This window comes from Chaetodon trifascialis, chromosome 5 (assembly GCF_039877785.1).
Source record: "Chaetodon trifascialis isolate fChaTrf1 chromosome 5, fChaTrf1.hap1, whole genome shotgun sequence".
Classification (NCBI taxonomy): domain Eukaryota; kingdom Metazoa; phylum Chordata; class Actinopteri; order Chaetodontiformes; family Chaetodontidae; genus Chaetodon; species Chaetodon trifascialis.
In genome coordinates, this window is record NC_092060.1 from 14,764,696 (window position 1) to 14,784,838 (window position 20,143).

The 20,143-nt window shown below is 42.5% G+C and overlaps 4 protein-coding genes across 4 annotated transcripts; 2 read left to right on the forward strand and 2 right to left on the reverse strand.

Moving 5' to 3' along the window:
* Positions 1 to 412: 412 nt before the first annotated feature.
* Positions 413 to 9,573, reverse strand: sfxn1 (sideroflexin 1). The gene is made up of 11 exons (XM_070962003.1): positions 9,462 to 9,573; positions 7,504 to 7,673; positions 7,232 to 7,402; positions 6,085 to 6,183; positions 5,897 to 5,972; positions 5,459 to 5,544; positions 5,139 to 5,266; positions 4,916 to 4,965; positions 4,631 to 4,680; positions 2,555 to 2,602; positions 413 to 2,378 (listed from the first exon to the last, which is right to left on the reverse strand). Exons 2-11 carry the CDS (start codon positions 7,665 to 7,667, stop codon positions 2,282 to 2,284), a joined length of 969 nt encoding a protein of 322 aa, XP_070818104.1. The 5' UTR covers positions 7,668 to 7,673; positions 9,462 to 9,573; the 3' UTR covers positions 413 to 2,281.
* A 666-nt stretch (positions 9,574 to 10,239) lies between these two features.
* On the reverse strand, positions 10,240 to 13,568 carry LOC139331046 (serine/threonine-protein phosphatase 2A catalytic subunit alpha isoform). Its single transcript, XM_070962314.1, has 7 exons — positions 13,055 to 13,568; positions 12,375 to 12,584; positions 12,040 to 12,213; positions 11,870 to 11,959; positions 11,402 to 11,563; positions 11,156 to 11,274; positions 10,240 to 11,026 (listed from the first exon to the last, which is right to left on the reverse strand). Exons 1-7 carry the CDS (start codon positions 13,154 to 13,156, stop codon positions 10,954 to 10,956), a joined length of 930 nt encoding a protein of 309 aa, XP_070818415.1. The 5' UTR covers positions 13,157 to 13,568; the 3' UTR covers positions 10,240 to 10,953.
* A 932-nt stretch (positions 13,569 to 14,500) lies between these two features.
* On the forward strand, positions 14,501 to 17,638 carry atp5po (ATP synthase peripheral stalk subunit OSCP). The gene is made up of 7 exons (XM_070962596.1): positions 14,501 to 14,619; positions 14,912 to 14,962; positions 15,054 to 15,164; positions 15,469 to 15,598; positions 16,831 to 16,943; positions 17,118 to 17,204; positions 17,366 to 17,638. Exons 1-7 carry the CDS (start codon positions 14,593 to 14,595, stop codon positions 17,474 to 17,476), a joined length of 630 nt encoding a protein of 209 aa, XP_070818697.1. The 5' UTR covers positions 14,501 to 14,592; the 3' UTR covers positions 17,477 to 17,638.
* Positions 17,639 to 17,851: 213 nt separating this feature from the next.
* On the forward strand, positions 17,852 to 19,833 carry LOC139331047 (UPF0461 protein C5orf24 homolog). The gene is made up of 2 exons (XM_070962315.1): positions 17,852 to 18,089; positions 18,364 to 19,833. Exon 2 carries the CDS (start codon positions 18,367 to 18,369, stop codon positions 19,003 to 19,005), a length of 639 nt encoding a protein of 212 aa, XP_070818416.1. The 5' UTR covers positions 17,852 to 18,089; positions 18,364 to 18,366; the 3' UTR covers positions 19,006 to 19,833.
* The last annotated feature ends 310 nt before the right edge of the window (positions 19,834 to 20,143 follow it).

Consider the following 20,143-nt stretch of genomic DNA (forward strand, 5'->3'; position numbering starts at 1 on the left):
GTGCAGCTTTTGAAATATGTTACAACATTGTGCTTTTCTGGTCTAACACACCGCCAACAGCTGGAATCAGAAAATGGTACATTCAGTTACCTTGAACACTATAATGACAAACTTCACTTCGAACCAGCAAGGGAACAGCTCCAGCTCCAACACGTCTCTCTGGAAACACTGACGATCTAAAATAAAGTTACTTATACAGCAATATATGTAGTAGATTTACAGCACATTAAACATTAAACACCTTACAGAAATTACACACCGTGATGAGCAAAAAGATGCAATGAGATCAAATCAGTGTTCACAAGCATTTAAGATGTTTATATTTAAATTTGAAATGTAAGCATCTCCATTTATTGGACCTAATTATTTAAACACACCTCAAGTTTTTTTTTTTTTGTTTGTTTTTTTTTTTGTTAAGTTGGTTGAAGAAATTGCAAAATACTGCTTGTGAGTTTTGTGGCTTCAAGTCCATCTTTTTCACTCTCGTCCCTGATTTGAAAATGTCCACAGATAAACCTGGCGTGTTGCTGTTCAGTCTCTCTGCTCTGATACTGTCCAAGAATTCAACTTCACACAGTAAAATACAGTCGCTGTAAATGCCGTCAGGCCCACACAACACAGTTTACATCGTCTGTGTCCAAACATACTGGACGGGCATTATCATCTGAATACTGACTGCTGCAGGACAGGAACAGAACAAAAGTTACGACATGAGACTGCACCTGCTTTATCAGCTCAGGAAAGAGCCTTGTGATACTGTGCTGATGTAACTGCATGTAATAACTAAGGTGTGCATATTTCTCACAAAATACAAAAATACTGAGCAGGGGGGCTTTAATGATGCAAGATTTTATCTGAGAACTGGCCTGAATGTCACCAGGCTGAGGTCAAAGTAATTCTGTGTGATGCTCCAGTGAACTGACGTATGCACTCTCTGCCTCCGCAGAGCAGGCTCATACTGGCAAAAGTCATATTTACAATGAATAGTGGTCAGATGGATCCGTCTGTATGTGATCGGTGCCTTGAAAAATACTACCTTAAGAATGTTTTGGCATTTTTTCTGCAATATGGACATCTATATCATACATAGATTCCAAATGTAGAAATGTGCTATAATATGTCCAAAACAACATGTTAAATCTGCCACATAACTCTAAAATGTGTCACTTCGTGAGCTACTGATCAAACGTCTACGGCTGCTGCATTCAGGTACAGAAGATAGATACCATACGAGTCTGAGTAAGGCATGAATGAGCTGTTGAATTTTGTTGGTATCAGATACCGTGATCACAAAGTCCTGGATTAACTACTGGAGATTAGGGATTATGTAAATGGGAGCCAGTGTGAAATCATCATTAATAACTCTTTCGCACCACCGTTCAGCTCTCCTGAGTGAAGCCTCAGTGCCACTGAATACACAGAGAAAACTATTTTCTTCAAATTGCGGATTAAATCTCACATGTGGAGTAGCTTGTTCGCACGTGTTTGGCAAGCAGAATAAATAGTATGATAAATGCTGATTATTAAGACATCAAATAGCACCGTGTTGGCCCACCAATGGTTGCCACAATCATAGCATCACATTTCACGTGGTGGATCCCTGGAGACTCGTTTTCAGATTAATGGTTAGCTGTCAGGAGGCCTCAAGGCTCACTGAATATCACTCATTTGGCAAAATGAACTAAAGTGAGTTAAAGTGAATGGCATTCTTTGAAATAACAAGAGTAGGAGGTTGTAATCGTTGATGAGGTCTAAAAAGATGTGAGTACAGATTTGGCAAATGCAAGAACTGCAGAGGTCTTTGACTAATCAGCGTCAACATCTGATTATAATCAATAACTATACAGGTAAGAAATAAGACGACAGCCACCCTTATAGTTATGAGAGTGTGAAAATGGTTCGGTGGCGACATACACGCAACAAGTCACCTACTTTAAAAAAAAATACTGCACAGAAAAATAAAAACATCCACTTAAAACGACCTTACATGGGCCACTATACAGTATCTGTCATGATAAACGATGTACTTTTCATCCGGGCCCAGTCGGAGAAAATCTTCTCGAGCAGTTATGATAAAAATCAACAATCACATCGACAAAAGCAAACATCTCGTTACGAAGAGACTGACTGAGAGAGGGAGTCCTCAGATATCCATCGTGGATGGTGGAAATGAGGAGACACTAACTTAACTTTGGCACACTGAATGAGGAGGGCTGGCAGAGAGGCGAGGACTGAGCCTGCAGCTGTGTTATGGCAGTGTTTGGATGAGGGGGCTGCACGCTCATAGCCCTTTGTTGAAGTAGACCCTCTCCACTCCCGGGTGGCTGGCGAGGATTTTCTCCTGCAGCTCCGGCTCCAGGCGGCTGACTGACATAGAGCTGGATCAGGGGGAGCAATGGGAGACATGAAGGAGTTAATGGGTTAATGGGTATTATGCAACTTTTCAGGCAGGAAAGAATTATGCAAACTGTGCATATCTTCAACTCGTGAAAAGCCAAGGCTCTGTGCCTGTGACTGGTTACAGCTCAGTGTCAGGTTTGAATGTTTCACTCACCTCTTTTGAGGGAACAATGCACAGCACAGCGGCGTGGCAAACACCAGGCTGAAAAAGACGTACAGATCTGTGAAATATACAGCATACAGTCCAGAGCTTCACAAGAGATGCACAGGAGAGAGGGTCAATTCAGCCATGTGCTTCTTTCAAGTGTACTTTAAAACAGGTGTGTATGTCCATGTACATGTTATTGATAATTGTGATACTGATACATATATTATGAAGAAGCTGAGAAAGTGTTTATGGATTAAACAAGACAAAGTGCTTACAGCCATGCTAGCGGCTCTGCGAGGCTGTACTAAATACAATATCAATACTAACATGCGCACAATATCAATGTTAGCATGCTGATGGTTCGCGGGTGTAATGTGTAACATGTTCACATAAAAACACAAGGATAGCAGAGACTGAGGGTGTGAAGAAATTTTCTATCACAGGCCGTTCTGACCTCAGACAGTCACACATTAACATAATATTCAAAAGGGCAGTGAGACAGATAGCAGATAGGAAGTCTCTCCCTGTCTCAGCTTCGGTGGTAACCAAGGTCTTATAGATAAACTGTACACACATAGAGAGGACCATTCAAGGAGGAATCTCAAGTATTCACATTTCTATTAAGGAAGTAGGTCGAAGTGTCCTCAGTTAGAGGGGTGGAAGTCAGGGCATATGTAGGTACAGTCAGAGCTTATGTTCAGTTTTGACTATCCAATAGAGAACGACATATGTAGGAGACAGGTATAGAATATGTCACAGTCTGCTGCCACCTTCATCTGCACAAGTTCACCACTCAGCCACTCCCACCTCCCTTATCACCTGAGCACAGACCTGACACCCAATCAGAGCAGTACTCAAGCAGCTCTCCCAATCTCAGCCATCGCCAGACTGATCCTTGTCCTCATGCAAGACTCTCCAGCAATTATCCTCGGCCTGCCTTCTCAGTATCGACCCTGCTTCTGACTTCGTCTGCTCCTCTGCCCTCTGGTAATTACCTTTGTCTGCTGTATCTGACTATGTTTGTTGCCTTGCTCTTCCTGGATCTGTTACTGGGTGGGACTGCCAGCTGATTGGCTTGCCAAACAATTCCTGAATCTGTTGCTTGCTCCATCTGGATGCTATTGGATTCTAACCTTACCTGTTACAGAATATCCATAACAGGGAATAATTCAAGGAGTAGAGGGGAGAAACATGACTTAGGGAGTATTAATTTGCCCCATTAGAAGGGACATCTTCAGGATTTGGTGTGGCACTACCTTGGTTCACTTGTGGACATTGTATTGCTCATCAATATCGATCCAACGACAGAACAACATTTTCATCCATACAGCTACACGGCTAGTCTGGCTAATGACATGCTGGGATTGTAAATTTTATCAACTTAATCCCACTGAAGCTAAAATCCCACTAAAATCCAATTTTGCCAAAAACTCTGCTGCTGATTGACTTGTTGCATTGCACACAGTGGCCCAAAGAACCAGATATAAAAGAGAAAGTTAGCTTGATATGTAAAGTGTGGCAAAAGATGCCAGACCACCTGATGGCGTGTATTGGCATGTCATCCATCTCTACAACAAGTCTGCTTTTCTGCGTGTGTGTCCCAGTTGGGAGGATGTGCTGCTCAAACCACTGCTGAACTAAAGGAATGATACACATGATTTTAATTGGTAATTCAGAGGTCACAGGAAGTTAAATGGAAACCAGGAAACATCAGCATGTGAGATGATTTCACAGAACATGTGACATGTTTGTTTAAATTACTGAAAATGTTGTAAAACTCTGCCTGCTGGCGATCACTTCACTGTTACCATAACCAAATTACTGAGCACCTGAAAACCTCCCAAAACCTGCCACCAAATTACAGTGAGATGGGCTGAGAGAGCTCCGTGATGTTATTTAGGGAACACATCTAACGAGCACATTCCTCTTGACATATTTCGTAATAACTTGAACAGCAGCCTTTAAAGTGCCATAAATCCAGGAATGAATGACATTTCGTATCCTTGTAGCAAGAAATGAGGTTGAAATTTCAAAGGAATTTCACATGGCCACTTATCAGGTGGACCATCTCTGACGACTCACCAGAATCCCACCAGGCTGACTTGAATAGGTGCACTCATCCATGGGAACTTCTGAAAAGACCAGGCAGAAAAACGAATGAGGGGCACAAAAGCAGTGGTGAATTCCCATACTAGAGTGGCCTCATGTCCTCAGTGCTTTTCATGCCTCTGATGTGTGATGACTAAAAGAAAACCGAGTGGCAGCCGCAGCGTGGGACATGAGGTTCCCACCATTTCTCTTCAAACTTTGCAGTATTTTAAACCTGTGATGAGGTCACTGCAGCAACCGAGTCAGAAATATGCCTACCTTCAGAAAGGCCTTCTTCTCCAAATGGTTCATCAAAAATGGGGGAATAGCTGAAAATATACATAAAATATCACTGCACAATGCACCAAAACTGTAAACGTACAACAAAGTTTGTGGTTTTCGTTTTCCTTTTAATTAAATGACGCCACCAGTTCCCAAATGGGAGTGAACAAGGCTCACATCAGGTGGTCTAACTGGACTGATGACACAAAGCTATTCATACCCATTCCTGGAGAAGCCATGAGGATTCTGGAGACCACAACCTGAGAGATGGCCTGCTGTGCAGCTTTCGTCGACTCTCCTAACCTGTTGTCATTCTCGTCTGTTATGGGAATGCCGTGTTGAAGTTCTCTGAAGACAAGGAGGCGAAACAGATTAAATCAGAGTAATCCAGCTGACCTTTTATTACAAACGGCCTTAAAATCTTTGTTTGCGTGGACTTTTCCGCCTTTACTGTCACGTCGTCTTGACGTCAAAGCCATCGTGTGTTGTCGACATGCTGCGTGATGATGCACTTTGCTGAGTGCTGTGTGTCCTCCTTACCTTTGTCTCATCAGTGGGATGTTGATACAGTTAGCAGCAGCTACAGCAGCAAAAGGAACAAATCGTCCAATCAGGGGTGAGATGTGCTACAGGAGGAGAGACAAGGCATAAAAACAGGAGGGGAGAAATGAATCACTTGGCTCTGCTGCGCCCTGATAGCATCGTCAACGTAACCTTTCAGACTAGTGGAAGTCTGAGGTTACTGCAGCTTATAGTTCAGATGCTGTACATAGATTCTTTTCTACCATTAACCAGGACAGATAACACAAAGTCACTACAAAAGCTGGCAGATGAACGAGATACCGCAGCCTGTAAGTAATGCAGCTCGTCTACGACAAAGAGGCTATCTGTGCGTGGCTACCTTCATGTCAGCACACCCATGCGGTTGAAGTTGATACATTAAAATGAGATGTAGAATGGGGTTAGATGAACTGATACCTTTGTTAGTGCATTTAGTCCTAGAGCGGTGGCAACTGCCCCTGTGGTGGCAGACACATAAGCTGTGCCAAGCTGACTGCAAACAAAAGAGTCACCGGTCACATCACGCAAAAAACTGTGCACACAAAAACTGTTGAATTAAAGGGTTAAAATGAGCCAGCGTCGGTGCCAGAACGTCTGTCTCTTACCTGACTGTGATCGGAGCATCACCACTCCTGTTGGTATAGTTGACTATTGCGTTGAAAGACTGATTGATCCACTGCCAAAGCAACACCGCTGGAGTTGTTCTGCAAGATGGCAAACATCATAAGCAAGGATCGTGCAGAGGGTCGACAGAGGGAAAGACTGGATTTTATCAGGTTTACTGAAGGCTGGATTTCCTGGTTTTGGTTAGGAAGCATGAAAACGGACTCTATTATGAATTAACATTAAAAATGTGGATAATTTGGCTTAAAGGTGCAATATGTGATATGCATGAAAGAATTTGGGTTTAAAACATTCAACAATTAAAAAACAATTCTGTGTCTGTTATATCAGAGACACCTGTGTATTGTGTTGCAGTGATACGTGCTAAAGTTAGCATGTTAACCAGCTAGCCCCAGCCCACATTGTAATACCATTTTGTACCTCAAGAGGCAGCAGTCCAATATTATAGCCCCATGTTGGTTCAGCTAGGAGATGTATGTGAGAGGCCAGTTTGCTTGGTATCACAAAATGTCAAGAACGTAAATATTCTTCCACTTACTTTCCTTATTAAACAGAAAAATACAACCCTACACCTTCTGAATTCAAATTTCTCTCTTTTATCAAACAAAGATGAGCTTAATTGCTGAGAGCTTTCAGTTAGGGCAGACTGGTCAGATAATAGGGCTACTAGCTGCACTGCTAACTGAGCTAACTGGCTAACAGCAGCTAGTAGCTACAGCAAAAAGTACAGGGAGGAGCAGTTAGCGATTACTCTGGTGATGTGCTATTTGTTTGGGGTGACCTTGGGCAAGTGGCCAAATTCTTACACATTGCTCCTTTTAAATGAATATTTTCTTTTCCAGGTGTCCTTCAGTGATACAGAAAAATGCACAAATTATACTATTTTTTTCAAGTTACAAGAATATTATCGGGAGTCCCACTCAGTGTGACAATGAGCCAGCATGCACAATACAAGGACCTTGAAACTGGAGCAGCTAATTGGAATTCAGCCATTGCTCATTTTATTATTTACACCTGTGTGTTTCCTATTGTGACATGTCAAAACATTTGCTGTGAATAAGGCCTGTTGTGGTAATATCTTCAGCAGTAGTATGGTAGTAGTACATAGACATAAATACATCAGCTTACTTGTAAAATGTCATCATGCATCCAGTGATGGTCATGTTCATGGGAACCTGTGCTGACATGCGGCCGATCAGGATCATCTTCTCTCCAGTGTCGGGATGGAAAGCCGAATCAAAAACATATTTGGCTTTCCACAGTTCATCTTCTGTCAGTCCTGGGGAGACTATACCTTGCCTTGGAGACAGTAAAGGTAACATTTAAAGCAAACTCATCAGAGCACTGAATGCACATTGAGTTACTGGCACACAGCAGCTTGTAGCTGTAGCCTGGTGTACCTGTAGTCAGTGATGATTTTGTGTGCGTGAGCTAGCTGTTCGTTGGTGAGGAGGACGTTCCTGGGGTCTGTGACAGTGAAGAAATGTTTTGCCCGACCTACAAATGTGCCCTGGTCCCACCGGGGCTCCTTGATGTTTATGGAAGTGGATAGCTCTGCTGCCATATTTATCTGGGGAAAGAAAAACGTTACAGTAGTCACATCAGGGATTTGTCGGTGCACAAAAGTGTGCAGGAATGATGCTTTAAGGTTAAACCATTTTCAGCCGCCTTCTTGTGGAGTGGATAAACGGAAGCAAGAAGGGCAATCTGAGACAAACACGCTGCATTTCAGCTGTATTGAAGCATGAATGTCTGAGCGTTGCTTGTCTGGAATAACTGCGTTTCATGACTGCGCTGCATCAGGCTGATCTTGACTGATACAGTTGCAGGATCTCAGGGCCCTGCTCCAGCTCTCACCCTGGGAGTTACAGCCTTTCGCTGCTTGTTGCCTTTCGCAGACACAAGTCAGTGAAGGAGGACTCCTGAAAATAAAGCCCCTGTCTGGATTGCCGTGCTGCTTATTCAGCATAATGTTGCTATGGTAACGGCTGACCTGACACAAGGCTTGTGAAGCACTAAATTGCAAAGCCCTATTATGGGCACACACCAACCCCCAAACTGTGGCTGAAAAGCGGCTCTTGGAAAGTGACAAAGCCCTCTGCGTGTATCTGTGAATAACTGGACAAAGTATTTCTTATATTTAGCTATTCATTCCAAATTGTATTAGAGTAAAGTGAGCATTGTACAGTCGGGTTATGCAATATATGGATTTTATCATTTATTGTCACCACCACTGATATAAACTTTATGCATGTGTGATTTCACAGTGTAGAACCAGATAAGACTGGCCTGCACTGAACAGAGACACTGCACTATGAAAACATCCGCTTTGTGGATGCGGCATGCTCGTTCTGCCCTGTGTGTGGGTCCATGGAACCCAGTCTGATCTGGTTTTTAACCATTTGTTCCATGTTCCAGATGAGCCACTGGGAGACACCAAAGTGCAGCAAGTCAACGCAGGGACCCGCAGCAGCATGATGAAACTCCACCTGAAATTGCACCAAAGATGGCTGCTGGATTGACAAGAAAACAAGAAAAGTCTCTTGTTGGCCGGCGGACGTGGCGTGCAGGGCGCGTGCTGTCTCTTTAAATTGAATTAAACTCCACTGGCTTCTCACGAGATGACAACAAAACACCCCTTTCTATGAGCTCGTGCAAAAAAAAAAAAAAAAAAAAAAAAAAAAAACACTAGATCACTGCGTGAGCTGCTTTGGGCAGTGGTCGCAGGACACTTCCTGATGTTAACAGCATTAATTGAAGGTGATATGAGAGGAGTGAACTTTGAACTGACGCGGCCTTTGATCGAAACTCTTAACTGCTTCTGCCCTCACTCTCAACCAATCAAAGGTGGCCTACACGGCGACACATTACCTGTAATTCCCAACATCTTACAGTCAAATACATTATACTACAAGCAGCATCCCAATGCAGATATTTGAACCTTCATAATATCTAGAAGAAGCTGCTTTCTCAGTGGTCGCAAGGTAAACATGCTCTGTGACTGGATACGATCAATTGTTCAACCCGACGTAGACCAGTCAAATCTGGACTGTAACTGGAGGTGTTTTCGGCATCTGAACAAGGATCTTAAAGATTTACCAAACGATAAGAACCTAAATATCATCCTTTTAAAACGACCAATTAGGCACTGCATCTGTCCGGGCCCGTTAGTTGTCCAGCTGTGCGCCCCAGATTCAACTAGTATCAGCCTGCCACATCCACACATCCAGCGGGCTTTCTCCAGGAGCCAAACGCGTCTAATGACACTTCCTCAGACCTCAGACGCAAAGTGCGCGCAGCTCCTTTCTGTGCCGACGTATTGATGGACACATTTTTATAAGACGGACAGGTTACTTACTGCACGGTGGGCTCCGGTGGTCCGCAAGAGGTGTCCCTGAAAGGCTGCAGCCAGCTAATTTTACATGCAGCAGCGTCAGCGCAGCCACACAGCAGCGCGCACGGGCACATCCAGCCGTGTCAGGAACCTCTCTGACAAAATAAAAGTCCTGCCTCAAGTCTGCGCTCCGCACTGAGCAAGACCAGAGGCCGAGCGGTATGTGACCAACGGGGACAAAAAGTTCTGAAAATGCGCGATGTTTCTCTACTTTTCAATCAAACACTAAAGTCTTAGGTAGACATTTGGTCACAAGCTTAATTGTATTTCACTTGAAATTAGGCTTTTATGTTCAGCGGCTCCACATCCGTTAACGCGCTGACATTCTCGTCAACTTGACGGTCTGGCTGTAAATCATTACTGACGGCTGAAACTTTGGATTTCCACACGCTCGACTCTATGAACCAGCCTGACATGAACAGGCGACACTAACGCGTACAAGTCAACGTTCCAGAGCATTCTTTGTTTTATATCTATAAAACATACATAGGAAAACGTGATAACTTTGTGAGTACTCGGTGGCTTGGCTGCCAGTAATCTTGTTTTTCATGTTTCAAAGTCATGATATATACCACATGGCTGCCTATAAAAAAATAAATGCATGAAAATGTGCTGCACACATCCACAATAAGGCTGGTTACCCGATCGGAGTTTATTATCAGCACTTTTTAGGGGTCTGTTTCCATCTAGTGGTCACCAGTGAGAGGGAAGAAAGCCACAAACTGCACCTAAAGAAAATAAATGACGAAGCAACTTCAGTCTTTATTTTGTGTAGCTGCGGCTGCAAAACATTAAGTTATTATTATTATTTTTTTTACATCTGATGTAGTTTTTATCAATATTGCCTATTTAAATGAATTACATTGACTCCCATAAGAGACAGCAGAGCAGAAAGAGAGCTACTTACACTATAACAGGGTATAAAAAACAACATAGTCCGTCAGTGCCATGTGATAAAAATCAAATACAAAAGTGCAAAGAGAACAGATTGATTTTCGACATCTAACCCTATCATCTCACTTCACAAAATAAAACTATTGCGCTTCAGTTACAAAAAGAAAAGAGTTCACATTATGTTTACTGCAACCTTTGATTTGAGGCCATGCCAAGTGAAAGATGCACCTTACATACTGTATATGGCAACACACTCTGGTTGTCATTAACACCCTAACACAAACAGTACTTACATGTAGTTGTTACTCTCAGCGTTAGTTTATTCATGTTTCCTGACAAACCAGCAGGTATTGTGACGGTATTGTTCATAGTAGCAATCATTTCTAGCAATAAAAACATCATGCACAGAGAGGAAAAAGTTAAAAGGATGGTGGTCTTTAGCTAGATGTGATAGTTTCCATTTCACTGTGATTATGGCACATATTTTTTTTGGTCCATGGGGTTATGAATACATCTTTTGTCAAGCCTCTGTGCGGCCTCCAGCCATCCTCACCAATGATCTTTACAGGAAATAGTCTGGCGTACGCCGCGTCACATGGGGCTCTCCTCTGCGTGGCGCGGGGTCGAACTGTAAGCTAAAGCAAACAAAAGGCAGGACTGCTTGTTAGTCACATTTTGAGAATTATTCTTCAAGAAAGTGTCACAAGTCCATGTGAAAAATAGACATGTTTATGACAATATATATATAACAAAACTTTACTTACAAGGAGTATTTCAATGTGTCATCAAGCTCCATGATTGCTGCCTGGTTTCCACAACGATAACAATAGTTTGGTGCACTGAAGATCGTCACTACATTGCGGTCGTGGCACCAATTGTAACCCTGGATCAAGACATTACTTACATGTTACTTATTTTAAATTTACAGTATAACATGCAATGTCAAAGCAGCACCTGCAGTGTCTGAGGAAAAAAAACTGAATCAGTGTCAGCGGATAAAGTTAAAGTACCTCCATCACCAGCTGGTGGGCTCTTGAAACCAAAGTGAGGCCGTTTGCATGGTTGAAAGTCTCAGAAATGTCCTGCCCGAAGGTGTAACCAGCACCGCGGGGTGAGATGCCCCAGCCACCACGGTCATCAGGGTCTGACCATAACAAGTCACACATTGGACCCTGAAACATGGAGGAAACATCAGTGTTGTTTAGTCTGCTGTACATGCAAACACAAAATCTACACAATATGTAGAGCTACACTTTTGGGATTCTGTAAAACTGCTTAAGGCTTTGTTACGGCTGCAACTATAGATGATTTTCATTATTGATCAGTGTGTGTCGACAGTTTTATTTATTTGTCGCTCGATGTATGAATTGTCACAAAATTGTGAAAAATGTCCATCACAATTTCCCATAACTCAGGTTAACCTATTCAACTGGTCAACATCACAAAAGACCGACAAAATCCCCAAATATTCATATTACCTCATGAGGAACCTCCTGCAGGCGATCCAGCGCTCTGATGTGTTCTAGTGTGTCTATTGAAGGGGACAGTCCTCCATGGAGGCAGAAAATCTGACAGAAGAGAGAGAAAATAAATGACAGAGTCCCTGTAGCTTCAATGTCACACGCCACATCTGAATACACAACCATACCTGGTTATCTACCAGTGCAGTGAGGGGCAGATAGTCGAACAGATCTGTGAAGTACTTCCAAACGTTGGCATTTCCATATTTCCTTAAGCACTCGTCGTAGAAGCCGTACACCTGTGTGATCTGTCTGCTCTCGTGGTTCCCTCTGAGAATTGTGATGCGTTCACGAAACCTTACCTACCAAGAAAAATGTGCTTGTAAACAAAATGCAGGAATGATCCCTCATGAACATTGTCCTTCCCCAAATCTAAATCCATATCCCAGTTGATGCTGACTTGCTTACATTATTTATCACAGCATCAGTGGTCTTTTTCCTTTTTTTTGTTTTGTTTTTTTACCTTAAGAGACACCAGGAGAGTGACTGTCTCCACAGAATAGTAGCCTCTGTCAACATAGTCTCCCATGAAGAGGTAGTTGGTGTCTGGAGACTTGCCCCCGATCTTAAACAGCTCCATTAGGTCATGAAACTGACCATGGACATCTCCGCAGACTGTCACCGGACATCTCACCTCCTGCACATTGGACTCCTTTGTCAGGATCTCCTTGGCCTTAAATGGAGGACCAACAAAACACCGAATGATGCAGGTAACAGGTAACGCAGAGTGTGATGCAGTGTAGTGCATACTGTTTTTAAACACATCGTATTAAGCCACGCAAATACTGAACATTTATCCCTTTTCAGGTTATGCAGGATGCAGCAGATTAGGATACAGTTTGCTATGGTAACTGGTGCCAGTGCACTTCAGTGGTGGAGAGGTACCAAGAGTGGGCGTAGCTAGGGAAAACATATTTGCAGGCATGCCCCTCCATCTTCTTGGCGAGTGGTTTCCAGTAGCGATGTACTGTATGCAGCAGCAGCCAAATGGTGTGCTCCAAAGCAAGGCCGAGTGTATTAGCTGACGTTCGGCAATACTTCAATACTACTGACCAGTGAGGAGATGTTAAGAGCTAACAGTACGCTAGCATCGTGGAAAGCTAATGACTGATAGCTCTGCCTCCCGTCCTGCGCAAACCTTACCTTTTCACAGAGGACTTTGACTTGGTTCTCTGACAGCTGTTTGCACTCATTCAGTTGTTCAATCCATCCATCCAGCTCCTTGGTGAAAGACTTGTCGTCCATGCCTGGTTTGCCGTCAGCTAGCGAGCCGACCAGCTTTAAACCGCTATTTCGTTACGTTTTGGTAGCCCGGCTACGCTCCGTCCGAGCACGCTCCCTGCTCATTCGCAGCTTCAGTGTGTGTGTGCGCGCGAGCGTTTGTCTGCTTGTGTGTGTGTGTGTGTGTGTGTGTGTGTGTGTGTGTGTGTGTGTGTGTGTGTGTGTGCGCTCCGCGACAACGAATGCGTCAACTGCTCTGCGTCCCTGCAGTGTGTGGACACAATTGAGTTCACATGAAAAATGATGTATTTTTCCTTGTTAAAACACCAAAGTCACACACATCCGTTATTTTCGTTAAGACTAATAAACTGGCTCAGAGACATCACGGACCCAACCCTTTCAACTCCCGGTCCAAAGCGAGGCTGGGCAACAAATCATAATTACGTCATATCATCCCTGGTGGGCCCCTCAAGATAGAAGATTTAAAAAACATGGATTTGTCCGAGCGGGTGGGAATATGGTGGGTTTGTTTTAATTATTTTTTCGTTACTTTAGCTTGCTAACGTTGTGTTTTCTGACTGACGGGTATTTAAAAAGTGACATTGCTGGTTGCTCTGCCCTCTGCTGGACGAAAGCGAGAACAGTCAGGACCAACGATTCTGTATCACAGAGATGGAACTCAAATTTTGTTTAGCCTCCTTTTATTGTGTGGCATGGAAAAAACAAAAGCTCTTAAAGTGTAATTACAGAGCCTTCAATGGCTGTTTTAAAGCCAACCAGTTAGCATAGCTGACAAATCAGCTACTTACTAATTTTGCTACTTAGGTAATTACAACATATAGCTGGTTAAGAAATTAAGAGGACCTGTAACATAAGTATGAAGCTGGATAAAAGAGATTAGATAATTTATTGTTTTTCTAACTTTAAGATAAACGATGAGTGTTTTACGATTATAATATAACCACTTATAATTTTGACAAACCACAGAGGATTGTCACTATTGGTGGTTAACCTACTAGTTTTGGCTTCTGAAGCAAGTCTTACACCTAAGCTAGCCTAACACACATTTTCACTACATAGATGGCATAAAGATGGTAATTCATCCAGTATTTGTTGAGATGTTTTAGTAAAAACTGATTGTCACAAAAAGCGTCTCCACAGATGGCGACATCGAGGAAAGTAGTAATGAACTGCCAGTTGTAGAAATGTGCTTTTTTTTATAGAATTAGATCTTTCTATATGCTATTGAAAATAAAACATTGATTGTATTTTTTCCACTTGACATAATGCGAATAGTTCGACATTTTAAGGATTTTTCAACATTTGTGGTTGTCCAATTTAGTTTCTCCATCTTCCAGACGGCGCTACGCCGATAAGCCTACATTACCCATAAGCAAACGCGGTCCTCTCAAAAGCACATGCGCAGACGTTTGTTCTACTCTGGACAGCTGTAGGAGAAAATGGCAGCACACATGCTAGGGCAGCAGGTAAGACATTCAATGATTTTGGAGATTGTAATGATTCTATCATAGTTATGGCCGAATTTTTGTAGCTTATAAAATGACTTAAGTATTGTATACCCTCTGGAAACACAGAGGTAACGCTGAATGTCTTAACAAATTCACTTGATGCATTGCACTTGAATGACTGCTAACGCGTTAGCCTACAAGCTAGCTGTCTTTAACGTAAATGGTACAAAACGTGCTGATAGTTCATCAGTTCAAGTTAAGGTTTGTCTGTGTTCAGACCATGTATTTTATATAGCTTTTTCTTTTCTAGGTCCGCCAGTTCAGCACGTCTGTGATCAGACCTGCATCAAAACTGGTCAAGGTAAATATCGTCAGACGGCACGAAGCATAGCCGCTCGTCTAAGGTGACACATTGAAACAGAAATCTTTAATCTGTGTTTATGTCCTTCCAGCCTCCCATTCAGGTGTATGGAGTGGAGGGCCGCTATGCCACTGCTCTGTTCTCAGCTGCCAGCAAGCAGAACAAGCTGGACCAAATGGAGCAGGAGCTGGGAAAAGTTTCTGTAAGCAAAAAAATAAAACAACACTAAATTGCAGTTTAATGGTGTAGAGATCAATGGATGACCTGTTGAGTGTTTTCCTCAACATTTCATCCCAAGGTGATGACGATATTATTGTTGGTAATTCATTTAAACTGTGTCATTAAAAAATGTAAATAAATATGATGTATATCTGAGGAATAAAGCATTGAGGTAATGATCTTATCAGTGTCAGATGTGGCTAATCCTTGCTACTTCGGCTCAACCTACCTCTCTTCAAGTACAGAAATTCTCCTTCCTTTCAGCTGTGTGATATTTTGTTTTTCAGACCCTGATCAAGGACCCCAAGCTCTCCAGTATTGTCATGAATCCTCATGTTAAGCGCAGCATCAAGCAGAAGACCTTTGGTGATGCTCTTGCAAAGGCTAAGCTTTCACCCATGACCATCAACCTCATCAGTGAGTGATCCCTGACCAGGATATGTGGCCCTATTGCTGCTGGTGTGTGTGTGTGTGTGTGTGTGTGTGTGTGTGTGTGTGTGTGTGTGTGTGTGTGTGTGTGTGTGTGTGTGTGTGTGTGTGTGTGTGTGTGTGTGTGTGTGTGAGACCTCTGCCTCAGCATTGTCTTAAAAGTGGACTACAGTGGACACTGTGCGTGTATTGGGTATTTGTGAGTGTAGTGTCATGCATATAATTATAAAACCAAGATAAGTTTAGCCTATTTGGTAGGTTAGTAAAGGGTACAAATGTTTAAAACCATTTCTCACTGACACTAGTAAACTTGCTGATGATACATAGAAGATGGTTCTCCAGAATGTACCAGTTAGGATACAAACACTTAATTGTTGTACTGCAAAGCAATCAAAGAATATGTCTTACATGCTATTACTTTTTTTATGTTTGCTTGTAGGGAACAACATGCAAATAATTCACATTTTATAGTTTTGTTTATCTGAAGTAACAGTATGTATGCAGTAGTAACACAAGTACACTTCAATATACAATGTTTTGAAACTGCTTCTCAGTTTAAATGTAACATGTGGGGTTCTTGTCTTTTGTTCTGAACATGTGAGACACATGCTAAAGAAAACCAGCCTGTGGGGTTCAGTTTAAAAAACAGTTCTTACTGTAATGTTTCTATCATAACTGTATCCTTTTAAGACAACTGTGTAGATAGCTTAGTTTATAGGGACACTCAAATTGAAATGAACTGCAGGTCTTCATGTCTTTCTTGGGTTCCTGTGACCTCTGGAGGACCTGTTGAGGTCACACAGAGCGAAGGATTGTCAGACATAGTGGCTACACTAGCATTATTGTTTAATATTTGTCAGCATGATTTAAATGTGTTATGCAAGGTTGTCAATGAAGTGTGAGAACTGCAATTGTATAAAAACATGTCCTCAAATACAAAAAATGTAGATAAAAATAGCTTTTCAGTTGGCCAGTTGTAAGCTCCACAATGCATTTCCCACAGCAGCATTACTGCTACACAGATGTGTTATATTGGTATTGATCATAGTGTAAATAAACTTTGGAGCGTACATTTCTAACTTTGATATAATTGAAAAATATGTGGAACAGGACCAGTTGGATTTGAACTGATGTAATACAATATGAGTGCTGTACACTCTGTTACATGATGCAGAGGAACAGAAAAGTGCATCTGACTTATCCTGCTTTTTGTTTTGTAGATGTTCTGTCTGAAAATGGTCGCCTGACTCTTACTGGTGACGTGATCGCAGCTTTTGGTAAGATGATGAGTGCACACCGTGGAGAGGTCATCTGCTCCGTCATTACTGCTCAGGTATGAAATGGACGGATGTGCATGATAAGTATTCCTGCTGAATGTCCCACACTTCAAAGCTTAACCTCAAATATACAGTCCTTACTATATATCAGTCACTTAGAAGTAAATAATTTCATTCTTTTTACTGTCAATATGTCGTACAATCAAACAATAAATGTGTTTCCATTTCAGCCTTTGGATGCAGCCAATCTTGCTGAACTGAAAGTAGCTCTCAATGGCTTTCTTCAGAAGGGTGAAACCATCAAGCTGGAAACAAAGGTACCATGTCTGTGTATGACCCCAGAAACATAAAAATGACCATGTTGCACTTTGGTGACTTTATCCTAACACAAGTAAAGAAAAAAACAGTCTGATGTCAGTTTAATGAATCAGTAATGTAATGTAAGTCCTCTGTCATTTCAATTGTTCTCTCCTTGCAGACGGATCCTTCAATCCTGGGTGGCATGATCGTCAGTATCGGAGACAAGTACACGGACATGTCCACCAGAACTAAGATTCAGAAGCTGACCAAGCTCATCAAGGAAGCTTAAGTCCTGTGGACTTAATTTTCATTTAAAAGATCGGAGGCGACCGTCAGAGGAAACGCTGATAAATGTATATTGCTACTTGTTCTAGCACTGCAGTTGCTCCTTGAATCCAGTATCTGTGCTTAAGTTCATATGGATGTTAATAAAAAGTACAAAAACTGAGAAGCCCTTTGTTGTCAATGATCATTGTTGTGATTGTGACACTTGGATGCCAGTATTTCCTCACCATCACTATGATTTATTAAGAAAAAATAAAAGTCGACACAATGCAGCGATTGCAGTCTCAGGAGTAGCGTAAATGTATAAATTGCAACCACACTGGGTGACACTGATCTGTTTCCTGGAAGCCGTCGTGCGCATGCGCGGTTAGCGCATCCTGTTTTATCATTTTTTTCTAGGCGAAAATGGCTGCCCTTCTCATCTAAACCTCTGCTGAAAGGATTAAATGAGCATGAAATAAAGAACAGAAATCGCAGTGCCGCACCAGGACGATGCTGATGAGCGCCAGGGCGTAGTTTGTGCAGCGCCTTCACAAAGATGTTGTGGCTGCCAGAGAAGGAAAATGTATGCGATTCGAAATTAACCCTTTCCAGTCCAACATCCAACAAAAAATAAGGTACGAACTATTAATATTACGTTCTTAAAACAGTTAAGCATTTTCGGGGGGAAACGTTAACATTTTGTTTTGTGCATGCCGTATTTTTTTGTTTTGCAAACCACAACTGCACTTTACCTCGCTTTGTCTGGACATCACTTTGTGCTGCAACGCTAAAAGGCCTGTTTGCTCCACCAAATAGTAAGCTACTAAAAATGCCTCATTTGGCTTGTGTGTGTCAGGGTACACGTGTGCATGCTCCTACCTAATGTTTCATCTCTCTGCACTCCAACAGACAATGATGCATCAAGTGAGCAGCAGCAACAGTGACTATTGTATGAGTGGACTGGCAGAGGACTGTCATCCAGCCAGCCACTTTGATCTATGTAGCACACAATCCAACAAATTCTACACCTCTCCCACAGCCCCTGGTTTGCAGCTGTCCCTTGCGGGCCTCGGCCCTTTGCCACAGGGCATGCAGAAAGCCATGGCATGCCAAATGCACGACACCCAGAATGACTTCCTGCCTCAGACGGTGAAAGTCAGGGGCAGTGAAGCTGCAGGGCCTGATGGCTCTAAGAAGAAGAAGGGCATGGTGAAGTCAGGCCGGAGAGGGAGGCCATCAGGGACCACAAAGTCAGCTGGTTACCGCACAAGTACCGGACGTCCACTAGGAACGACGCGGGCAGCTGGGTTCAAAACCAGCCCGGGGAGGCCCCTTGGAACCACCAAGGCAGCAGGGTACAAGGTCAGCCCCGGCCGGCCCCCCGGCAGCATCAAGAGCCTGGCTCGGCTCAAGAAGCTTGACTTAAGCAACTGCAGTGTTCCCAAGAAACTGGACTTCACGAGCTGCGACGTCCCACCTTTTCCATACACCATGATGGAGAAAAGACCCCTCTGTGAGCCCAGTGGCAAAGTGGATGAAACCAACGAATAGTTCTGCAGCTTTCAAAAACATTTGAGTGCATGAGCAAGAGGAAGACATTTCTCTCAGATGTTGGAGGAAAGAACTTTTTGTCGTGTAGAAACGGCTCTGACTGAGTTTTCATTGTACAGTGTTTGACATTGTCTTCATCCTCATAACAAATGACTGAATTAGAAGTACACATGTTATTCCAGTTTGGCAGAGATGCATGAATATGAATTAATCACACCAGTCCGTATAGCCAAAAATGTATTTATCAGTTTGTGGTTCAAACCTCACTAGAGAGTGGATCTTTTTCCCCCTCAAGCATTTTTTTCCTCTGAATTGTGACCCGTTCACTTACTCTGCTTTAATATTTCTATGGCTGGGTTCTTGTGACATTTTCTACATTTATAAAAACTGCATTTTAGTAGAACCAGCCAGTCAAATCAGCTTTTTCCTGAGCATAAATATGTGGCTTTGTACTTGTCCTTTCTGTGTTGTCCGCTTCAGTATGTGTTTTATTTTGTGATATTATCCTAGCATCATGCCTAAAATGGGAACACAGCGATACATTTTTAATTAGCTTGAACTGGTGAAACTCAATACATAATATCCATTTGAACACAGTATTTGTTATTTCTGCACTTTGTGAATAGTTTTGATTATGTATTGTAACAGCCTGTTTTTGTCCTCAAACACACTTGATAAGCACTTCCGGATTTACACGTGTTGTTATGCTGTTCATTAGGGGAAAAATGACTTCATAAAACAGAAAAAAAAGCTTTGTGGACTCTGTAATTAATGCTAATGTGCTGTATGTAAAACCAAAATAAAAGAAAGAAATTGTCTTTTCCACAACTACTTCCTGCCAAATGAAAAGCATGTTATTCCCTCTGTAGACACAAGGGGGCCCGTGTCCCCAGACAATAGTGATCACCTCACAATAATACCTTTATTTACACACTGAAATGAATTACGGCGCGCTGACATTCGTAATCTTACTCTCTGGGTGAGGTCTAACACGGCGTGATAGCAGATTTGGTTAAAATACTAATAATAAAAGGCCATATTTTAATGTAAGCGCTACACAGCTGATCTGTTAGGGTGGCTAAACAAGTTACTTCTCGAATCTATCCGGTGTTTCTACTGGATCATTGACCAAAAAGGT